The sequence below is a fragment of the Dermacentor variabilis genome, chromosome 8 (assembly GCF_050947875.1).
Source record: "Dermacentor variabilis isolate Ectoservices chromosome 8, ASM5094787v1, whole genome shotgun sequence".
NCBI classification, from domain to species: Eukaryota; Metazoa; Arthropoda; class Arachnida; order Ixodida; family Ixodidae; genus Dermacentor; species Dermacentor variabilis.
In genome coordinates this window covers 36,333,586-36,352,718 of record NC_134575.1, presented here as the reverse complement: position 1 = coordinate 36,352,718, position 19,133 = coordinate 36,333,586, and the positions used below count along the sequence as shown (strand labels likewise).

Genomic DNA, 19,133 nt, shown 5'->3' with positions numbered 1-19,133 from the left:
CCTTCATGAGTTCACATGCTGTTTTGTTGCTGCTCCTGCCCGGGATCATAATGTGCAAAAGTATGGCTGATGTGAGCAGGCCTTGCAATTTGCGCTGCACCATCCAATTTATATTGTTTGAATGCTTCCTCAGAGTCATTTAAGCAGTGGCCTGTTTGGCCCACATTGAACTTGACACAACTGAGAAGTATCTCAGTATCCCAACACAATGCGCAAAATGGTTGGCATAATTTTTCATACAACCTTGTCTCATGGTACGATAACAGTTGGGCTAATTTGGGCTAATTGGGCTAATTCAAATAAATTTGACAGTGTGCATCTTAGGAAACTTTGCAAGGCCTGCTAATGTGAACCGCACTTTTCATGTGTTGTGATCTCGGGCAGTGCGTGAGCTCACGGAGGCATATTTTATCAGAAAGATCCTGCACGTGTCAGCAGCATTTTACTTACCTTATATTCCGCAGAGGTGCTCTTGTTTGAGGCCAGCTTGTAGCATTGGTAAATAAACAAGCACGGCCACAATATCCGCGTCTTGTGTGTGCACAAAATTAGCGCCCTATGTTCGATCCTTCGGATCAATAAATCAGTTGGTAGCTGACACTTCGTAAGCGTCCTTCCCTTGTATGTTTGTGTTTGTGCCCCAAAACAATGTTTAACAGTTTTGATATTGTGAGCAGTAGGGCAAAATGCCTGTTTCAATGCCACAGTCAAAAGAAGCGACAAGATAAGGGGATCCATCAAGCTAAACTTCTTATTTGTTACAACCACATGACAGAAATGGACAGTGAAGCCAGAGAAAACATAGGAGAATGTAATTGTGTTTACTTGTAATGTACAAATAATAAGGAAAATTGAAGTGCCGCAGTTTGGAGTTGGACCCACATCTTCCGCATTATGCGTGCATGTGCTTTACCATTAAGCTACCATAGCAACCGTCCTGTCAACTTTATTGAGTATTTGCACATGCGTGCAAGATTACCCCTTGGAATGTTAACCACCACCGCTCACAGCCATGTTGGCAAATGTGAAAAAGCCTTTTAGCAGCAGGGATAGTCCCAGCCACGGCAGCTGCATTTTGATGGGGGTGAAATGTAAAAATGGTCTACAGTGTGCCCCATGATCAGATTGTGGTTTGGCACGTAAAACCTCAGAATTTAAATAATTTTGATTGCATGTGACCTTAAAGCAGGCAAGTGGCCAATAAACTCTTGTATGCTACCCCACTGCATAGGGGCTGTCAAAGCCATGCATGCTAGCCAATTGCCTGCTCGTAAGCTCAGGTATTGGCAAATCAGTTCTGTGGAAGTCTGCAAGGTGAAGGAGGGTTCACAAAAAGGAAAACTGTCATCAACGTGACTTTAGCACAATGTCGCAGGTTGAATCCCCCGGATTAGGATAATTTTTTTTCCAACTATGAAGCTTTCTTTTCAAGAATCCCATGAAGCCATCGTCGTTTTATCATACATCACATGACATAGCCATAGGTATGTACGATTGTATAACATATAGTCACTGATGACTTTGCAGTTCATGCTTCTCTTGTGTATGCTCGTCCAGTATATATGTAGAAGCCAACAAACGGCATGTCGTAAGCTCACGTCGAATGGCCGGAGTAGAAATCTTGCCGTCGGTGTCACATGATCGTGGTCACTGCCATTTTGTTGCTGTAGTTACACACATAGTTGTTAATTTTACAGAAACACGTTGGTCTGCCTAGTACCTCTTCACATTAACTGTATCAATGCTGGGTAGCCAGTTAATAGCAAAATGTTTCCCATAACATTGATTTGCACAATACATGGGAGCTGCTTCATTTTAATTTCCAATTTGTGTAATTGCTTAATCCTTCTGTGTAAATACAAATCCACAAGGCCTCATAATTCATTATGTGAGTGCAATAATGACTTGCAGACTAACGCAATGTTTTGTGACTTCTGACGGAAGCATTGTGAGCAGAGGTGCATGTACAAAGAACTATTAAACATGTTTAATGCTTGAACATCTCTGAATCGCATGAGCTATTAAATACCCCCATCACGCAAGTGCAGAGACTTTTTGCTAAATCTATCAGGTAGGAGTCCTTTGTCCTGTAAATGTCCATGTTTTCCTTTATACAGCTGTTTGAGAGCGCCCACGCTGTGTTTACTTGGTAAGACACTGACACCAAGCTTAGAGGAAGAAGCAAAGAAGCTAGATCCACATTGAGTGACTGTAGTGTGATAGCATTGTTAGGATTGTCAGCATTCAGGACTGTCTCTCATTACAAACCACATTTAAGCTTTTGCGAAAAGCCCCCAACTAAAAGACAAAGCACATACTTTCTGATGAGCTTACACTGTGAATTTTCATTCTTTAAAGCTTTGTCAATATTTTTTCTTACAGGTTTTATTTTCAACATTAGTACTCTGGGGTTTTCCATTTATGGCCAAAATACATTTACACAAGAAATAAAATTCATGTTAGTTGGTGCTGACTAGGCCAAATTTCAGTTTTTCAGTCTTGTATGTCATTTTGCTTTTGTGTTCTATTTGACACTTTCACAGGACATGTGTTCCTTACTTACACATACATTCACGTGCGCCTGCCATCTCCTCTCACAGTATCAAATACCAAGACCTGTAATAACTGTACTGGCATCCATTCAAACCTGTCTCTGTGGCGATTTAAGTTCCATGTTCAGGGGTGAAAAGTGCGGCCATAGCTGTAAGAAAGTAATATTTTGTTCATCAAGCCGAAGTTCATCCTGCTCATGTTTTTTGAAGTGTTATTTCTCGAATATTAGCTACGTGCTTGCAAGGTGGTGGGAACAAGAGCTCGAATAGCAACAGCCATGTCGGAAGTAGCTCTGAAGGACTGCTAGTACATGTAATAGGCGTCTCGGTGCTTTTACCGACAGTAGATGGCAGGTGCGCGCATGTCCCGTGACAGTGGCCCCTTTCCGCTCTCAAGTGTGCTTCACCGCAGTACTTTGCGTATGCTTCGCAGCATAAGACGACTGTGTTCCAGCGAAGCTGACATTAGGAAAATGAATTATGCAATGCTTCTTGGATTCTTACCAGAATTCACTCTGTAGAGGCGCTATGAAGAAGTATGCTGCTCTATATTCACAATAAACATAGTCAGCGTCACAGAAAAATAAACCTTCATGATATTTATTTGCGATATATTCATTTAACGTCGGCCAAATTTTCATCTGCCGTTTTACTTGTGGCACTGCTGCCAGAAAGTCCGAATAACTGAGCTTGCCCAATGACTATGTAGACGGTTCATGTAGATGAACCAACTAGCCCAAGCAAGAGTTTTACTTGGGCATATTTTCTCTACATTGGGCGCTTTCTTTCAACGAAGCTTTCGCACCGATCCTGCCATTATGTGTGTCAACTTGATCGCCGTCTAAGCTTGGCAGTCTTGAGTGGCGCCGGTCCTGTCGTTTGTGTTCTTCTTCTGTCCTGGTCTATTGTGCCTTGCTCTTTTCATTCAAGCATGAAGCAACTAACCCAAGCAAGAGTTTTACTTACATAGGAAACATCTTTCATGAGGCATGTTGTTGACACACACATTGCAGATAGTATTATGGATAAACCATGGAGCTGACCATAATGCCCTCAAACTCTTTCGAACATACGTCTACTGTCTAGCATCCTGGACCAACCTTCTAGTTATGCGTTGAAGCTGCTGTCAGATTCTGAGCCAAGCCCAATCATTTTCTTTGTTCTCCTCTCAATTGGTCTAGCTATTTTCCCCTTCATTTACGTTTGTCGATCGTATTGACACAAATATTAATTGGATCACTTTTCAATTGCGTGTAGTTTGGGCAAAATAAATTTGAAGAAAGACAAGAGTAATTCAGTGTTTTTTATGGCCTGATTTTTCGGACTCATTGATTATGCGGAGCTACGTGCATATCTGCAACATCAATGATAGAACCAATGTATATGGCAACTGTGTCCTCGACAGGTGTTATGTGAATATTTCATTACTAAGCTTTATTAACGTTTCTGCGTGTCTGCGGCACAGACCCATTGCTGCTGCTACTATATTGAGCTGCATGGCTATTCACAGCATTATATACAGAACAAGATCTTCTAGTCTTTACTTAATAAACAGTCAGCATAATAAATAATCAAATAACTTTTAGTATTTTCACTAAATTTAAATATTTCTTCGCTTCCACTGTCGTGTTTTCTCAATTCTAAGGTAGGCAGTCCTAAGAATCTGGCTATCTAACCATGTGGAGCGCGATTTTTTAACCACGCATGTATTCACTGCATTTGCCTGCTTTCCACATGATTACCCGAAATCAGTAGCTGTGATGCAAATTCTTTATATTTGGAATGTTCACTCAGGCAAAACCTTGGAGCACCCAAAAGAAGATAAAGCCACTTGCATATCTCCAACAAAACATTTAATGTACACATGGAAGGCAAAGTAAATAGTAAAGACTCAAATAAGAAGCTAAGAGTAAGAAATCTTGACATGATGTGAATTAACAACAGACTACAAAAAATAAAATAGTACAAAACAAAGCGAATGAGAAAAACATTGTTCAGCCAAAGAATACAGTCCACCGTTGCAGCAAGGTGAGATGATGAGGGAAGCAGCAATGCACTTGGTCCAGCAGCTATGGACTTGATCAAAGGATCCAAGACATCATGAGCGCCATGTCCACACTTGGCCATAGAATGGGGGGGGGGGGGCATATCAGGAACCTTGAACAGGACACCTGGAGAAGGTGTCCTGGCACAGCAGCTGTCTGCAAGTTCGGACCACAGAAACGGAAACGGAAGCTCACAGGTCCTGTGTTAGAATTCAGTGGCCTGGTGAAGTTGCAAAGTGTGCTCTTGTAGCAATGTGTTGGACAAGCCTTGACAGTGGTTGCACAGGTCCAGTGAAGTCTTGGCTGCCTGGTTCCAAAAAGGGACGGCACGTCTTCAACACAGACCCGGCCCTCCAACACAGTTCCAATGAAAGAGGAAGATCAGTATAGCCTTGGAATATGCTTCGGTTTTTTTACATTTGGTGCCGCGATACCCAGGAATCCTACTGCAGCTGCAGGCGTCATCTGCAGCTTCGCGAGGTGGGATCACCTTCCGCTTCCTTCAGCTCCTGTCTGACATAGCCCTTCATCAGGATGGCCCAAAGTTCAGAACGCCAGGATGCTCCCGAAGATGAATGGTCAGCACAGCCCTCACGGCAGCCTGTGGCCTGTCTATCAATGCGAACGACAGCTGCAATGACAACTTTGAAGCTTGCAAGGCTGGGACTATCAATTTCTTCAGTGACATCCATCCTGTAGGCCTAGCCCTCGAAGTGAACAGCACATAGAACCCAGATGGATCTCTCACCATAGAATGCAGATGTACCTCTCACCACAACGATAATGGATTCATAGCTGGTAAGGCTGGAATACCGAGTCTCGTCCAAAGCCTGATCGTGCAGGCTTAGCCCTTGATACCACCAGCTGTGTGCCTGCCAATGTTCTGCGCCTTCATCATGACGGCCGCTCCAAGGTTTGCGAGGCTGTATTTGATGTTTTTTTCTGCCAGAATATATACTTGCTTCGTTGTAGTCAATACTTTGACAGATCCCTCATTTTGACTTTGTTTTAGCAGAAGAATGCTCCACATAAGGCATGATAAACCGATATTTATATTTCATTTTTTATATCCCATAATTTGCTATACCCATGTAAGTTGTATCTAGGTTCGACTGTATATGAAGAAACATTACACAATGAAACAGACGGCATTTCATAACAGAACTTAGAAAGCAGATCATTCAGACATCCGTAACGTAATAATAAGCATTACAATTCATTACATAGCTGTTGATCTACTCTATAGTATCATGGTACTGTGTTTTCTTATGCCTGCTCAAGTAACCAGCCCGCGCAAAGGACTTGGAGGTAAGGGCACAACGGTATGGTCGGTCACCTGCATGAATGCTCAGGTGTTGCTTCGTGGCACCCTTCAGCAAGAATTTCTGAGTGCATGAAGGGCACTGAAATGGCTTCTGCTGTATGGGTGTGCAGGTGTTTCTTCATGCTCGACTTGAGCGAGAATCTCCGGGGGCATGAAGGGCATTGAAATGGCTTCTCGTCTGTGTGGGTTCACAGTTGTACCTTCATACTGGACTTATGAAGGAAACTTTGAGGGCATGAAGTGCACTGTCATGGCTGCTAATCCATGTGGGTGCGCAGGAGGGTTTTCAGCTAGGTCTTTCGTGCGAAGCTCTGAAGGCATGAACGGCATTGAAATGGCTTCTCGCCTGTGTGGGTGCAAAAGTAGTCTTTCAAGCTGGACTTATTCGAGAAGCTCTGAGGGCATAAAGAGCACTGTCATGGCTTCTCACCTGCGTGGTAGCGCAAGTGGTCTTTCAGGTGGGTCTTTCGTGAGAAGCTCTTAAGGCATGAAGGGCATTCAAATGGCTTCTCGCCTGTGTGGGTACGCAGGTGGTCTGTCATGCTGGACTTACGTGAGAAGGCTTGAGGGCATGAAGGGCACTGTAATGGCTTCTCACCTGTGTGGTTGAACAGGTGGGTTTTCAGGTGGGTTTTTCGTGAGAATCTCTGAAGGCATGAAGGGCACTGAAATGGCTTCTCGCCTGTGTGGGTGCGCAGGTGGGCTTTCATGCTGGACTTATGTGAGAAGCTATGAGGGCATGAAGGGCACTGCCATGGCTTCTCACCTGTGTGGGTGCGCTGGTGGGCTTTGAGGTGGGTCTTTCGTGAGAAGCTCTGAAGACATGAAGGGCATTTAAATGGCTTATCACCTGTGTGGGTGTGCAGGTGTTCCTTCATGTTGCACTTGCGCGAGAAGCTCCGAGGACATGATGGGCATTGAAATGGCTTCTCACCTGTGTGAATCCGCAGGTGGTCTTTCAGGTGGGACGTTTGTGAGAAGCTCCGAGGGCATGAAGGGCACTGCAATGGCTTGTCACCTGTATGGGTGTGCTGGTGTTCCTTGACCTTGCACCGTTGTGAGAATGTCTGAAGGCATGAAGGGCATTGAAATGGCCGCTCTCCCGTGTGGACGCACAAGTGCCTCTTCAGAGTGTCTCTTCTCGAGAAGCTCCGGGGGCACAAATGGCACTTAAAGAGACGCTCGCCAGTATGGACCCTGGCACGTGCTTTCAGATGAAACAGTTTATCAGCCTCATAGTCACGGAGATGATCTTGGTGGAGGCATCCCTTCTGGGAATTTCCACCGTTGGCTGTTGATGGAGAAATAGAAGGCCTTGATACTGCACAAATGAAACAAAAGTAGTATTATGAAATGCAAAAAGGAATAGATATTTTTTTTATTTGAGAGGTTTGAGGGTGATTTCAGGTATGATAGCACAAATGACGCCTAGTGGTCCTTTTTGATTTACGCAATATTACTGCATCTAAATTCTTCACGACTCTTTCAGAAGTCCACCTGTATAAATAATTTTTCAGAAAGCTAAAGAATCAGGAAGTGAGAGAATCTGGAGTGTTCAAAGACTTTCACGAATTTCCGCGACCCTTAGAGGACAGTGTCAAAAAGATTCGACAAAGCTTACTCTCCGATCCTCAACAAGCAGTTGACATTTGAAGGCCACATTTGGCACTTGCGAAATCTATGATTCATTGGCACGACAAATTTTTCATGAGACTTGATCAGTGGGTTTCTTCTTGACCACACGCCGAACTTTGCAACGTTTTCGTAAGTAGAGATTGTAAAGTGCCAGCTAGGTGGGTTATACCCATAACAGGTATAACCCACCAACACGTAAAACTCGCACCCCCCCTTTCAGAATAGCCCAGAAAAATTATGCAATACCCCTTGCAGATTTAAAAAAATTGGCAGAGACACTTCAGACTACTTACGTTTGAGAATGCTAAAGCATTATAGTACCTTTGGTGAAATGTTTTTTCCGCACGCTCCTCGCTCACACAAGCTCTCGCGTGCGCTTTAACTGTGCCTCGGTAAGGCCAAATAAAAATGCACCAAGTGTCTCAACGCACTCACTTGCCGGCGAGGAGTTCATAACTCAAAGGACTGCTCAGCGGCGTTCAATTGGACATTAATGTTTTCTATTATATACACTCATGACGTTATGCCACCTCTTCCCCATTGGCTTCACCGTCATATGCCCTTTGATGCACACACTAGGCACATGTTTAGTCAACCAGAACTGTGGAGCCGGCAAGCGTGCTTGTCCCACACCTCGGAGGTCTGGATTCGATTCCCACCCAGACCGAAATTTACGAAATTTTCTGTTACAGGAACCTCCCTGGGAAATTTGACGTCAATCCAAGCATCTTTATAATGTGTTTTTACTCTTTGCGCCGTCAGCCATTTTTTGTATAATCGCTCAGTGGCGCAGCTGCTGCCACCGGATATTCGCCCAATGGGGCATATAATGCTGTCGCATTCAAAGTTATTCACGTATAACCAACGGAAATAACTGCAGTGATGGAAGCGGTACTTGGTCTTTTGGAGCAGCTTTCGGAGCAGAAAAATGTGCTCTTTGGAGCAAGAAAGGAATGCTTTGGAGCAGTAACTTACTGCTCTGGTGCAGAGAGGAAGCTTTGTATAAGTTAATAGTACTTTCTAAACATTGCATTCAATATGTATCATACTAAGATGGAAGTATTTTTTCTACAACTTGCTGTTTCATTTTATTGTTGTTATTTAAGAAGATAAGTGTGAACCTAATCAATAATCAATAAAGAATTTAATAAATTTATTTTCATCTCAATTAATTGAGCCACCTGCAGTGGATAGCCTATCACACGTTCGCGTATGCGGGCGGCACGGTCACAGCTACGTAAATTGCAGTGTGCGTGCCATGAACACGCCTACGCGTGTTAATGAATTTCTGTTCGCAAAATAAAATGTACAGTTTATTACAAAGTGGAGTGATTCGACAGCCGCGGCCGACTGCTCACCGTACGGCCGGTACCTCACCGGTCCCTCACGGCGACAGATATCTGTTACAGTTTGTTCTACAGCGAAGCTATATATGCCTATAGGCAAAACACTCGTGGTCCGACCACAGAAACCCTACTGCGGGCGCATGAGCCATTGTTTAGGATGTATGAGTCATCGCATTCGTCTTAATTATGTGACGGACGGACAAATTTCTCGGTAAGTAGGCACAGAAACCTACGTATCATTGCAAAGAAGGGACACAGATCTCGAGGGGACAAATTTAAGACAATATCATGATGACATAATTAAAGAAATACTTTTACAGCAGTTTAGTCGAAACGCTCGCGGTCCGACCATGGACAGAAACGTTCCGGCGGAAGATGCGGCGCGCCATTGGCTACGGGGATAGTGACGTTGTTCTCTCTCGTAGCAGAGCACGCGTGCAGCAGTCTTTCTCCATCTAAAAATGTGTCCCTGTCTTTAATTAAATGAAATGTGCGGCCCCGGTGTGTCACTTGGTAACTACACTGTACAGCCGAGTCATAAACACTATGAAATAACGCATTACGAAACACAAATGCGTAACATAATTCAGAAAGACTTTGATGGACTGCTGGATTAACACAACGGACCGCTCATTGCACCCCTCCATGATGGTGATTATGCGAAGTCCAATGTGCGGCATTTCAAATAAACACTGTTATAAACCCAAGTCAAACGTGTGCAACCTGATTAAGAAACACAAAGACGGAACCAGTAAATGAGAAAGAGTTAATTTAATATACTGTCGGAATTAATTAACCCAGCAATAAACGTCGGGGCCGCATAGTTCAGCTTCGCTTGTTTACCATCTGTTTGAGGTACATAGGTGGTGTTTTCTTTTTTTTTCACATAAAGCAGTACTTAATAGAACATTACATCAAATGTACATGCGCGAGTGTTTCCTAAAGCAGCGCCTAGTACTAAACCGATGGCGTGATCGCCAGGAACGATCCGACGGCATTTAATTCGTCTCGCGGATGGAAAGCACCGATCAGCGAGGCAGCCTCGTGTGGCTTGCAAGTACTGCATTTCGTTTGCTATTCGCATCGCCAAAACCGAGAAAACCAGTTCATTTGAGTTCACGTTAATCGTGTTGTCAAAGCACTATGACGAGCTGCGGCCAGATCGCAAGCGCCGTCGGTCGTCATCATTGCGGCGGTCAGTGAGATAGGCTTACCGTCTCGTTCGGCCGTATTTTAGTGGGGGCGAAATGCAAGAATGTGCATTGGGTGCACATCAAAGAAGCCCAGGTAGTAAAAATTAATGTAAAGTTCCGCACTACCGCGTGCCTCATAAATAAATCGTGGCTTCGGAACCTCCCCCCTCCCCCCCCCCCCCATAAAACGAAGGAAGAAAATGCAAGCGGGGGCGGTGAATGTGGACGGAGCCTACGCGATGGTGCTATAGTACGCGATGGTACTATAGTACGCGAGGGTGCTATAGTTACCTAGAATACTATAGAATACATCGACGGTACCTGCCGTTTGCAAACATGTTTAGGTATATATGCTGTAGCTGTCATGGAAAGCCAGCGAGGGTGAGTGCCGAAGAAGGGCGACTTGATGCGCGGCGCCTTCTCGCGCGCGTAAAATATATGTATGCCCAATTCGGAGCAGGTGCGGGTCGGCACAGGCCTGGTGCAGCACCTGCCATAAACGAAAATTTTGCGCGGCATATAGCAGGATTTGCTTCACGGTGCCGTTTGGCGCAGTTTGGCACAGTTTGGTGCAGCATTTCCATCAATGTAAATGCATACAACCCTCAAAGGTTTACAGAAACCGTCTCCTCTTGGGTACAGATGACTTGTCCATGTTGTACATCTTCGGCCAGCAACTGTTCCTTCCTTTTCATCGACGCTGCTGGGCCGTTGAGCGCAGCTTATCGTGATCCGAGTTCTAATATGGTGGTGCCGTGTGCACTATTATCGAACTTGTAGAGTGCAAAATGGCGACTCATAAATAGGAGGATAACAAGTGACCACGGAGGAGGGGAGAAGGCAGCTTCAACACGCAGGGGAGGAAGTAGGATGGGGTTACCTATACTTTCAGTGGTGGAGAACATTGCCCTGATCGAAAGGTGGCTTCACGGCAACGCGAAAGTTCAAAGCGAAATTTGCATATAATCCGCACACCAACTTTCCCGTTACATTTTGGGTGTGGGTTATAAGGCCAAAAATATGGTAGCTTCTTTTTGAGTAATTTAATATTTACCATTCTTTATCTGAAAAAACTACTTGGCGACCTAGGCTACACTTGATCAGTGTCGTTCTTATAGGCTTAACAAAATATGACATCTTCAGTTTTGCTCAAGGTGAAAACTATTTGACACGAACTCTGCTCTTTGTGCTCTGCCATCACAAGATTCTGACAAATTATTGCTGAAACGGACAAGGTGCAGTCTAAACCAAGATTTCCGTCAGTTAGTTAAATCGAGTTTAATGGCACATAAGCTACTTAGGCCATGCTGTGCCAGACACAAGGTGTTGAAGAAACAATGGTAAAGGCTGCAAAAGCTGTGTTGCTCTAAAGCCTGTTCATAAAAACGGTTTCTCCGAGAAAGTTCAGGACTTCTGTAAGAGGCACAACTCGTTCATCTTTCAAAATCAAGGCGGGGTGTAAAGGTATGTGTAATATGTGATTTGCAGAAGCATATTCTTCATTTTAATATGTGGACATATGATTAGAATGTGCATCACTGTTAATGGTTCCTGGCAATTATCGCATGTGGGTTGTTCTTCCTGTTTCAATAAATAATTGTGCATCAGATGTGTGCCCTATTTGAAGTCGGCGGAAAATTACTTTGATGAAGCATTCTCGATGGCGACATGTTTTCCATTCACCAAAGACAGAGTTAGTAAGTTGCGGTTTGTTGTTTTCTCTCACGTTCCATTCGCTTTGCCATTTGAAGGTGAGCGCTTAAAGCTTGAAGCCCGCCCCTAACTGGTACCTTTATTTTCTAAATACAGTTGACTATCTTTAAACGGAACCTCAAGGAACCAGGCAAGTTGGTTCCATTTATTAAGAGCTCCATTTGCTGATAGACAAAGCTGAACACAATTGCATGAATACAAAACCAACCAACCATGAGGACGGTGTTCCGTTTAAAATGCGATTCTGTTTAAGTGATTTCCATTTATCAACATTCCACTGTAGTCTGGTGTTCTCCCTTAGCAGTACACTCATCTGCCTTTTCATTTCCTGAAATCCCGATGTTGCTTGAAAACCAGCAGACAGATGGATTGGCCTCGACATACTTGTCACATGTTTAAAATATCGCCTATGAAGGGTTCATGCTCAGATTGCAAATGAAATGCCTTTAGTGCACTCAGAGGCTGCATAAACGACTGCTTTTGAGTGTTTGCCTGTTACAATTTTTTCCATTGCCATCCACAGAGCATGAAATTTGGCTGTGAAAACAGAAAAATTGTGGTAGCCTAGCCTATCAGTATGTTCCCACATACCTTCGACGACGCTGCTTCTCACATAATTTGGCGCCATAGTATGAGAGGTATAATTCCATGTGGTTTTTTTGCATAGTGTAGCTGTATATCGCAGCGGGTGATAACGTTATTGCCAATGTGCTCGGGCAAAGATCGAACTTTGAGAATGTATGTAAGCATGTGTTGCATTCTTCTGTGTTCCAAGGACAGCTCATAACTCTCCAAGTAAAGTAGGAATAGGAGATGCCCTGTAGGCACCAGATACTAGCCCTTGATTATGAAATAAGTGTAATCGCCGGAGGTACGACTGTATGGCTGAGCCACAAATTATGCAACCAGAGTCTATTTTACTGTGTACTAAGCAACGACATAGAAGACATTGGCGGTCAGAGCCCCAGTGTTTACGAGACAGGATATTGAGAATGTTAAGTGTCTTGCTTGCTTTAATCTTCAGACTATTCATGTGCGCTAGGAAGTTATACTTCTCATAGAATAAAACCCCTAAAAACTTGTGGTCTTTTTTGACTGGCAGTACGGCTTCATGCAGTTTCAAGATAAGGTCTCGTCGTAAACCCCTTTTTTGCAAATGAACCACATCAACAAATTTTCAGCAGAGAAACGGAAGATGTTTTTATTTGCCCATAGTATCAATCTACTTAAAGTGATTTGAATCTGCCATTTGCAAGTTAGCATGTTTGATGGGCAGCGCACAACTTGGAGATCATCAATGTATAAAAAATGCATTAGAGGAGATCGCATAATTCTGTTCTGGAGCTCACTTTAGCCACAAACAGCGTTATGCTTAGAATAAAACCTTGCGGTGCGCTATTCTCTTTGACGAAGATGCATGAAAGCACTGTGCCCAGATGCACCTGAAATGCTCGATTGCAGATTAAGTCTGCTGGACACCTGAGCATCTTGCCACGAATCCCTAGGTCTGCCAAATCCTGCAATGTACCAGTTATCCATGTAGGATAGTAGGCTTTGTCCAGGTCAATGAAAATTGTGAGACGGTGCTGTCAGTGTAGAAAGGCATTGCGCATTTCAAGTTCTAATCAAACAAGGGGATCAGTTTTGAAAACCCTTTTTATACCTGATGATATTTGTCTAACAGGTTTTGTGTATCAAATGTGAATGTTAGACTGGCGTTAGAATACTTTCATAGGATTTTGACAAACATCTAGCGAGAGCGATAGGTCAGTAGCTGATGAAGGATTTTGGGAGTTTTCCGGCTTTAAAGAATGGTACTACCATTTTGCTTTTCCATGCTTTCGAGGTTTCCCATATCATGTTAAAAATTTCCAGCAGAGACGCTACGTATGTTTGTGATAAATGGGCAAGCATTGAATAGTGGGTGCGGTCAAGGTCTGCTGCCATTTTCTTGCCGGCAGGAAGTACTCTAATTCCAGCAGTATCATGGGAGCATCATACAGTTCATTCAAGGCACTGATAGTTTGTAATTTTTCAGCGAAGTTCTTGTACAATAGGAATGTATAGTGCAGTCCACTTATAACACTCAATAACTTATAACTTATAACACTTATAACTTCTCAATATCAAGAAGAACAAAAAATACGATCGTTACAAACCACCACCGCCATATCTGCACTGCCGTAAAAAAAAGCTGCCAAACATAGCTTTGTAGCTCCGAAACCAAGTTTGCCACTTACGATAAGAAAATCAATGTTTCAGAAAGTGCACTGTGAAAGATAAAATGTATGTTTATACTTCTAAACAGCATGTCAAGCATTAGGTGCTGTGAAATAGTCAGAAATCTGCGCTTGCTTTCATAGAAGTTTAAGGTGTGCATCGCATCCAGCTGCTGCGCAAGCAGTAGTGGCTATAATTTAGCGTGCATGAAGTTAATGAGCAACTCGACTAATGACAGAGCACTTTGGGTAAGCATCGGGGTCTGTGTCAAAGACGGGCCATTCTCTATCTTGGACACCAACATTTTGGATCCAGCCATCACTAAATTTAAAACCCTCAATGTTAATCTGAAGCACCAGGGTTGCTGCCTTTTGATTTAAAACATCACCGGACACCTGCACTTGCTTGGCGATCATGGCTTTCAGGCACATCAGAATAGCTTCCTCAAGTTCTGGGTGGGCACCTTGGCGGACATTCTTTTGTCGGGATCCAGCAGATTTCTCGGCGGCTTCTAAAATCTTCGCCGTGTTTTCTAGTCTGATATTGTCTGCTTCAAGATTTCAAACTTTTTTGTGACGTCCGATTGCGAAGGGCCACTTTGCACTTGCCTGATAATGGTGGCCTTCTGTTCCATCATGTCAATGTGCTATAATCTCCTTGCTTTGAAGCTTTTGTCAAGTTGGAGGCAAATGATGAAGGCAGTGTCAGCACAATCAGTAACAGCTGCCGATGAAACCACTGCAGAGGACTGGTTGTCGAAGCGGCTGAGCCTAGCGTTACGGTATGCAGCTGAAGCGAACTACAATGCACACTATAGGTGATACAAACAGCACAACTGACCATATGCGACTAACAAAAGGCGACAGCAATGACAGTGTGAAGCCTCACAGGAGACGCGCAAGCAATACCTGCTATTGAGGCTGCACCAGAAACGAAACCTCTGAATTTGCATGAGAGATACGTGCAACGCGGGTTTGAGGCTGAAGAAAAATGGAATGATGGTGATGCTGTTTGCGTTTTCGGTTGTTTTTAACTTGCGATCGAGAGGAAAAGTCTGAAAAGTTGAACAGGAAGAGTATGGAACATGCGAAATTTCGGTCATTGTTATAGTAAAACCTCGTTAATTCGAAGTCATCAGGACCACAAACAATCTTCGAATTAAGCGAGTTTTCGAATTAACCAAAAAAAAAATTCAACCTAGGCAAAAAATTTTGCCGCAGGAATGCGCTACCTTTATTCGCCGATTTTTTGATTACTTAAGGGAATCAGAGATGCTGGTTTGCCACGCCCTGTAGTTCGAGGCTCCAAGGGTCATGTTTTCTAGTTGGCCAACTTTGTGCAGCATTTGAGGATTTCCACCGTGGCACTCAACAAAACTGCAGATAATGTTCAGTGACCCGATAACTTCCCAGAGAGCAGGCGCTCAAGAGGGCTCATTAGCATTGTCGTCGTCGCTGTCATCGCACATGGTCGTATCAGCGGTAGCTTTACTCTCCAAGTCTGAGTAGCACGTTTGTTGATAATTTTCAAAGTTCAGATACTCGGCTGAAACGGCTGAACCATCCATTGCTACATTTGAACTTTTCGTGCCCAAGTTGTAGAGCCAAGTCGTTGGCCTTCTCCCACAGTATCATTCCATTGACGGGAAGGTGGGCTGCGTGTGCTTTCTGCAGCGTGCGAAGTAAAGCTGATTTCACATCTTACGTGGGAGCCTGTACTCGCGACCGCTTCGAAGAATATGTCTTGCTGTAGGCCTCCAGTACTTTCGACTTGTTCTTCAATATTGTGGACCATGTTGAGAGGGGCACGCTGTGCCTTTCAGCCAACTTGGTCTTGGAACACGTGTTCTTACCTGCTTCTTGGATCAAGCAGAACTTTTGCTGCAGCGTTAAATTCTTATATTTTGGCATCTTCGCTCACTGACACTTCTGCACAGTTCAGACAAAAAAAAAAGAACACCATGCTAGCTGCAACACCCATAACCACCGCACACAAAGAAATGGCGCAGGCCAGCGTTTCGCGCACACACGTCGCTGCAGGTGCGGAGAGAGAATGGCCGAACGGCAGCCAGTGGGCAACAGCATGGTACACGTGCCGACGCTGTGACCGTTGCGACTGTGAGGAGCGTGTGGAGTGGGGGACGAGAGCATGTGACAAAACCGGTACGCCCGCTGCATTGCAGTGAAGAACGTCTTCTCCTCTGCAGGCATGCATTTCGGCGGTGCGTGGGGAATACCATGGACTGATTTTTGTGCTAGCAGTACTATGGGTCAGGCACTTCATCTATAAATAATCGCGATTGCTATGGTGGCGTCGCCTTGTGGCTCCAAATGGCTGTTGTTTTGTCGGGTTTGCAGTGAAATGGGATCGGTAATTGCCGCACAGCTCCCCAAATGTTCGAATTAGCCGGGTTGGCCTAGGCTGCTGGTACGAATTATCCGGTCATATTTACATCGGAAAATACGGGACTGCAGAAAACCTTCGAATTATCCGGGTTTCGAATTAACCGAGTTCGAATTAATGAGGTTTTACTATACATTGACTCTATGGGGCGCGTTGCGGTACCATGGCAGAGTCAGGGGACCTCTGCTGCGATCAGTAGTGATGCGCATTTTAAATCCTTATAATTAGGCATGTGCAAATATTAGAAACAACCTTCGAATAATGAATCGAATAGCCACTATTTGTAAATATGAATATTTTTTAGTAGTTTTCAAATATTTTAAAATGTCAACTCTGTGCAATCAAACATAAAATTGCAGCAAAAACAAAATAATTTTCATCCCCTAAGCAGAAAATATGTATAACACTTGGGAGCCTATGCAGTGTAACAGGCTACACTACAGGAATCATTCTCAATTTCATGAAGTCCTGTATATGCGAAGAAACTGCTTAATTGTATCTAATGCTCTGTTTGTGCACATTGATAAACACTTGATAATGTACAATGTCATGACAGAAAGATGCTACATGTATGGCTACTACAATCTGAATACCGTTTTACATCAATTATGAAAATAGTTGCTTATTCGAAAACTATCAGAAAAATATTGACATTCATTTCAATTCTGGCACTATTCAATTCGTATTTGATTCGGCCTCAAAAACTTCTATTTGCACACCCCCACTTATAATAAATTATGCACTTTCAGCACTTAAATGTACCACTTAGGGATTAGAAGGACCTACCCTAACAACTCGGTGCACTTGTCAAAATCGTTTCAAGGTCTCTTTCATACGTGCCCGAAAATTTAGATCAAAATGACACCAGTGCTCAGCAAATTCCCAAACAGCATTCGGCCGCTAGCTCTTATGTGAACAAGAAAATGTGCGAGGCACGCACAATTCAGAGTAGCAAGCACTCGCCACGGCAGCTTCCCCTACAGCACTCACCTGCCCGTGTCAAGTGAATATGATGAAACGCGCTTAGTTTCCCATTCTGATACCAGCGAATCTTGTCAGCCTTCGCACGTTGCATTCACAGTTACTCCAGCCAACCCTACTGCGATGGGCATTTTCACATACTATACATTTGACAGCACCTGTGGCATAGTGTCATTGGAAGCGTAATGCATGAATTTAATATGCGATAACCCAAACACACCGCTCTTCCCTGCTGCAAGCAGCATCAAGTGAGAGTCATGTTTTGCTCTGGCAGCCTCGTATTCTGGCATCACCCACCAACTCGATATCATTTTGGTTTCCTGTCGCCATTTTTATACACTGTGCAACCGGAAAACAACGTAATGTATCTGGGTCCACTAGAGCACCCCCAGCTTGCTGCACGTGGACGTTCACGCTGCAATGATTCTCGCCAAGTCAGCATGTCAAACTTCCCCCCAAAATGAGGCCCCACCCAAAGCTGCTAACCCAGGCTGAATTCGAAGACTGCAAACGAGAGCTTGCAAAGCAGCAAAAAAAGACAATACGCATCTCGTGTCGCTCTGGGCCCGACCAGTTCAGCATGTGTAAGCGTTTCGTGCTGCAACAATTTGCACAATGCGTAGATAACTACATTCGAGTCTGCTGAGCATTTCACTGACATCAAATGGTATGTTTGCCCAGTTGGAATGTGTTTTCTAGCATTTTTTTCCAAAAAGCTCTGGTGTACTACGATACAAGCTACAAAATTAGATTTTACAACCATTTAAGGTAACGCACAGCGTGTTGCAATCATGAGAATTATGCACCCCATACCGAGCACTTTGGTGCCGAACGGCAATGGCGTCACTGTTGCGCCGCAGGAATCTGCAGATGAACGTAGAACAGTAGCAAACATTTTATTGCTACATAATGCAGCAAAAACAGAACAACAAGTGCAAGTGCCAGAAGACATACAGGCCAGCCTTATAAGCAATCGCAGTCAGTTCATGCGCCTACCTGCAAGGTTGACTCGCTGAAAATATTGACAGCATGTGGCACTATCACATACACAACATTTATTCTCGCTTAATTTGTAGGCAGCTAGTTACAAAAAACTAAGATGGCGTGTAAGGATCTGGTGGTCACTGATTGTGGGCAGGACATCTTCGAACGGATGGTGCAGCCTCTGAAGCAATGTGCACTGCTATAGTCGTCTCCGCTGGTGTATCTGAGAACTCCCAGAACCTGTCCTTGTTCTTTTCAGACTTGGAAACACCAGCTGTACCCGTGAGAAGCTGATCTTGGTGATAATGCCACGCTACGAAGCCCTGTGGCATGCGTGCCATGGCGGCACAATAAACAGGCCCTTTTTGCCATACCACAGTGCCCGGAAGCAATCTCGGTGGCCCTCTGTAGTTTCAAACAAGAACATAGTCTCCCACAGAAAACTCTTGAATACTCAGGTGTTGCTCCATGGCACTCTTCAGCGAGAATTTCTGAATGTAGACGTATGCAAGCAGTCTTTAGGGCATGAAGAAGCACTGTCATGGCTCTTCACCTGTGTGGGTGTGCAGGTGCGTTTTCAGGTGGGTCTTTCGTGAGAACCTTTGAAGGCATGAAGGGCATTGAAATGGCTTCTCACCTGTGTGGGTGCGCAGGTGGTATTTCAGGGTGGACTTATGCGAGAAGCTTTGAGGGCATGAAGGGCACTGAAATGGCTTTTCACCTGTGTGTGTGCGCAG

At 44.2% G+C, this 19,133-nt stretch overlaps 1 protein-coding gene across 1 annotated transcript in view; it reads right to left on the bottom strand.

The window, feature by feature from the left end:
* Window positions 1–4,208: 4,208 nt before the first annotated feature.
* LOC142590018 (uncharacterized) overlaps window positions 4,209–19,133 on the bottom strand; it is a 34,511-nt gene continuing 19,586 nt past the window's right edge. The window contains exon 4 of the mRNA XM_075701839.1: window positions 4,209–7,242. Coding sequence (XP_075557954.1) covers window positions 6,338–7,242 — 905 coding nt within the window. The 3' untranslated portion in view covers window positions 4,209–6,337. The remainder of the gene's footprint in view (window positions 7,243–19,133) is intronic.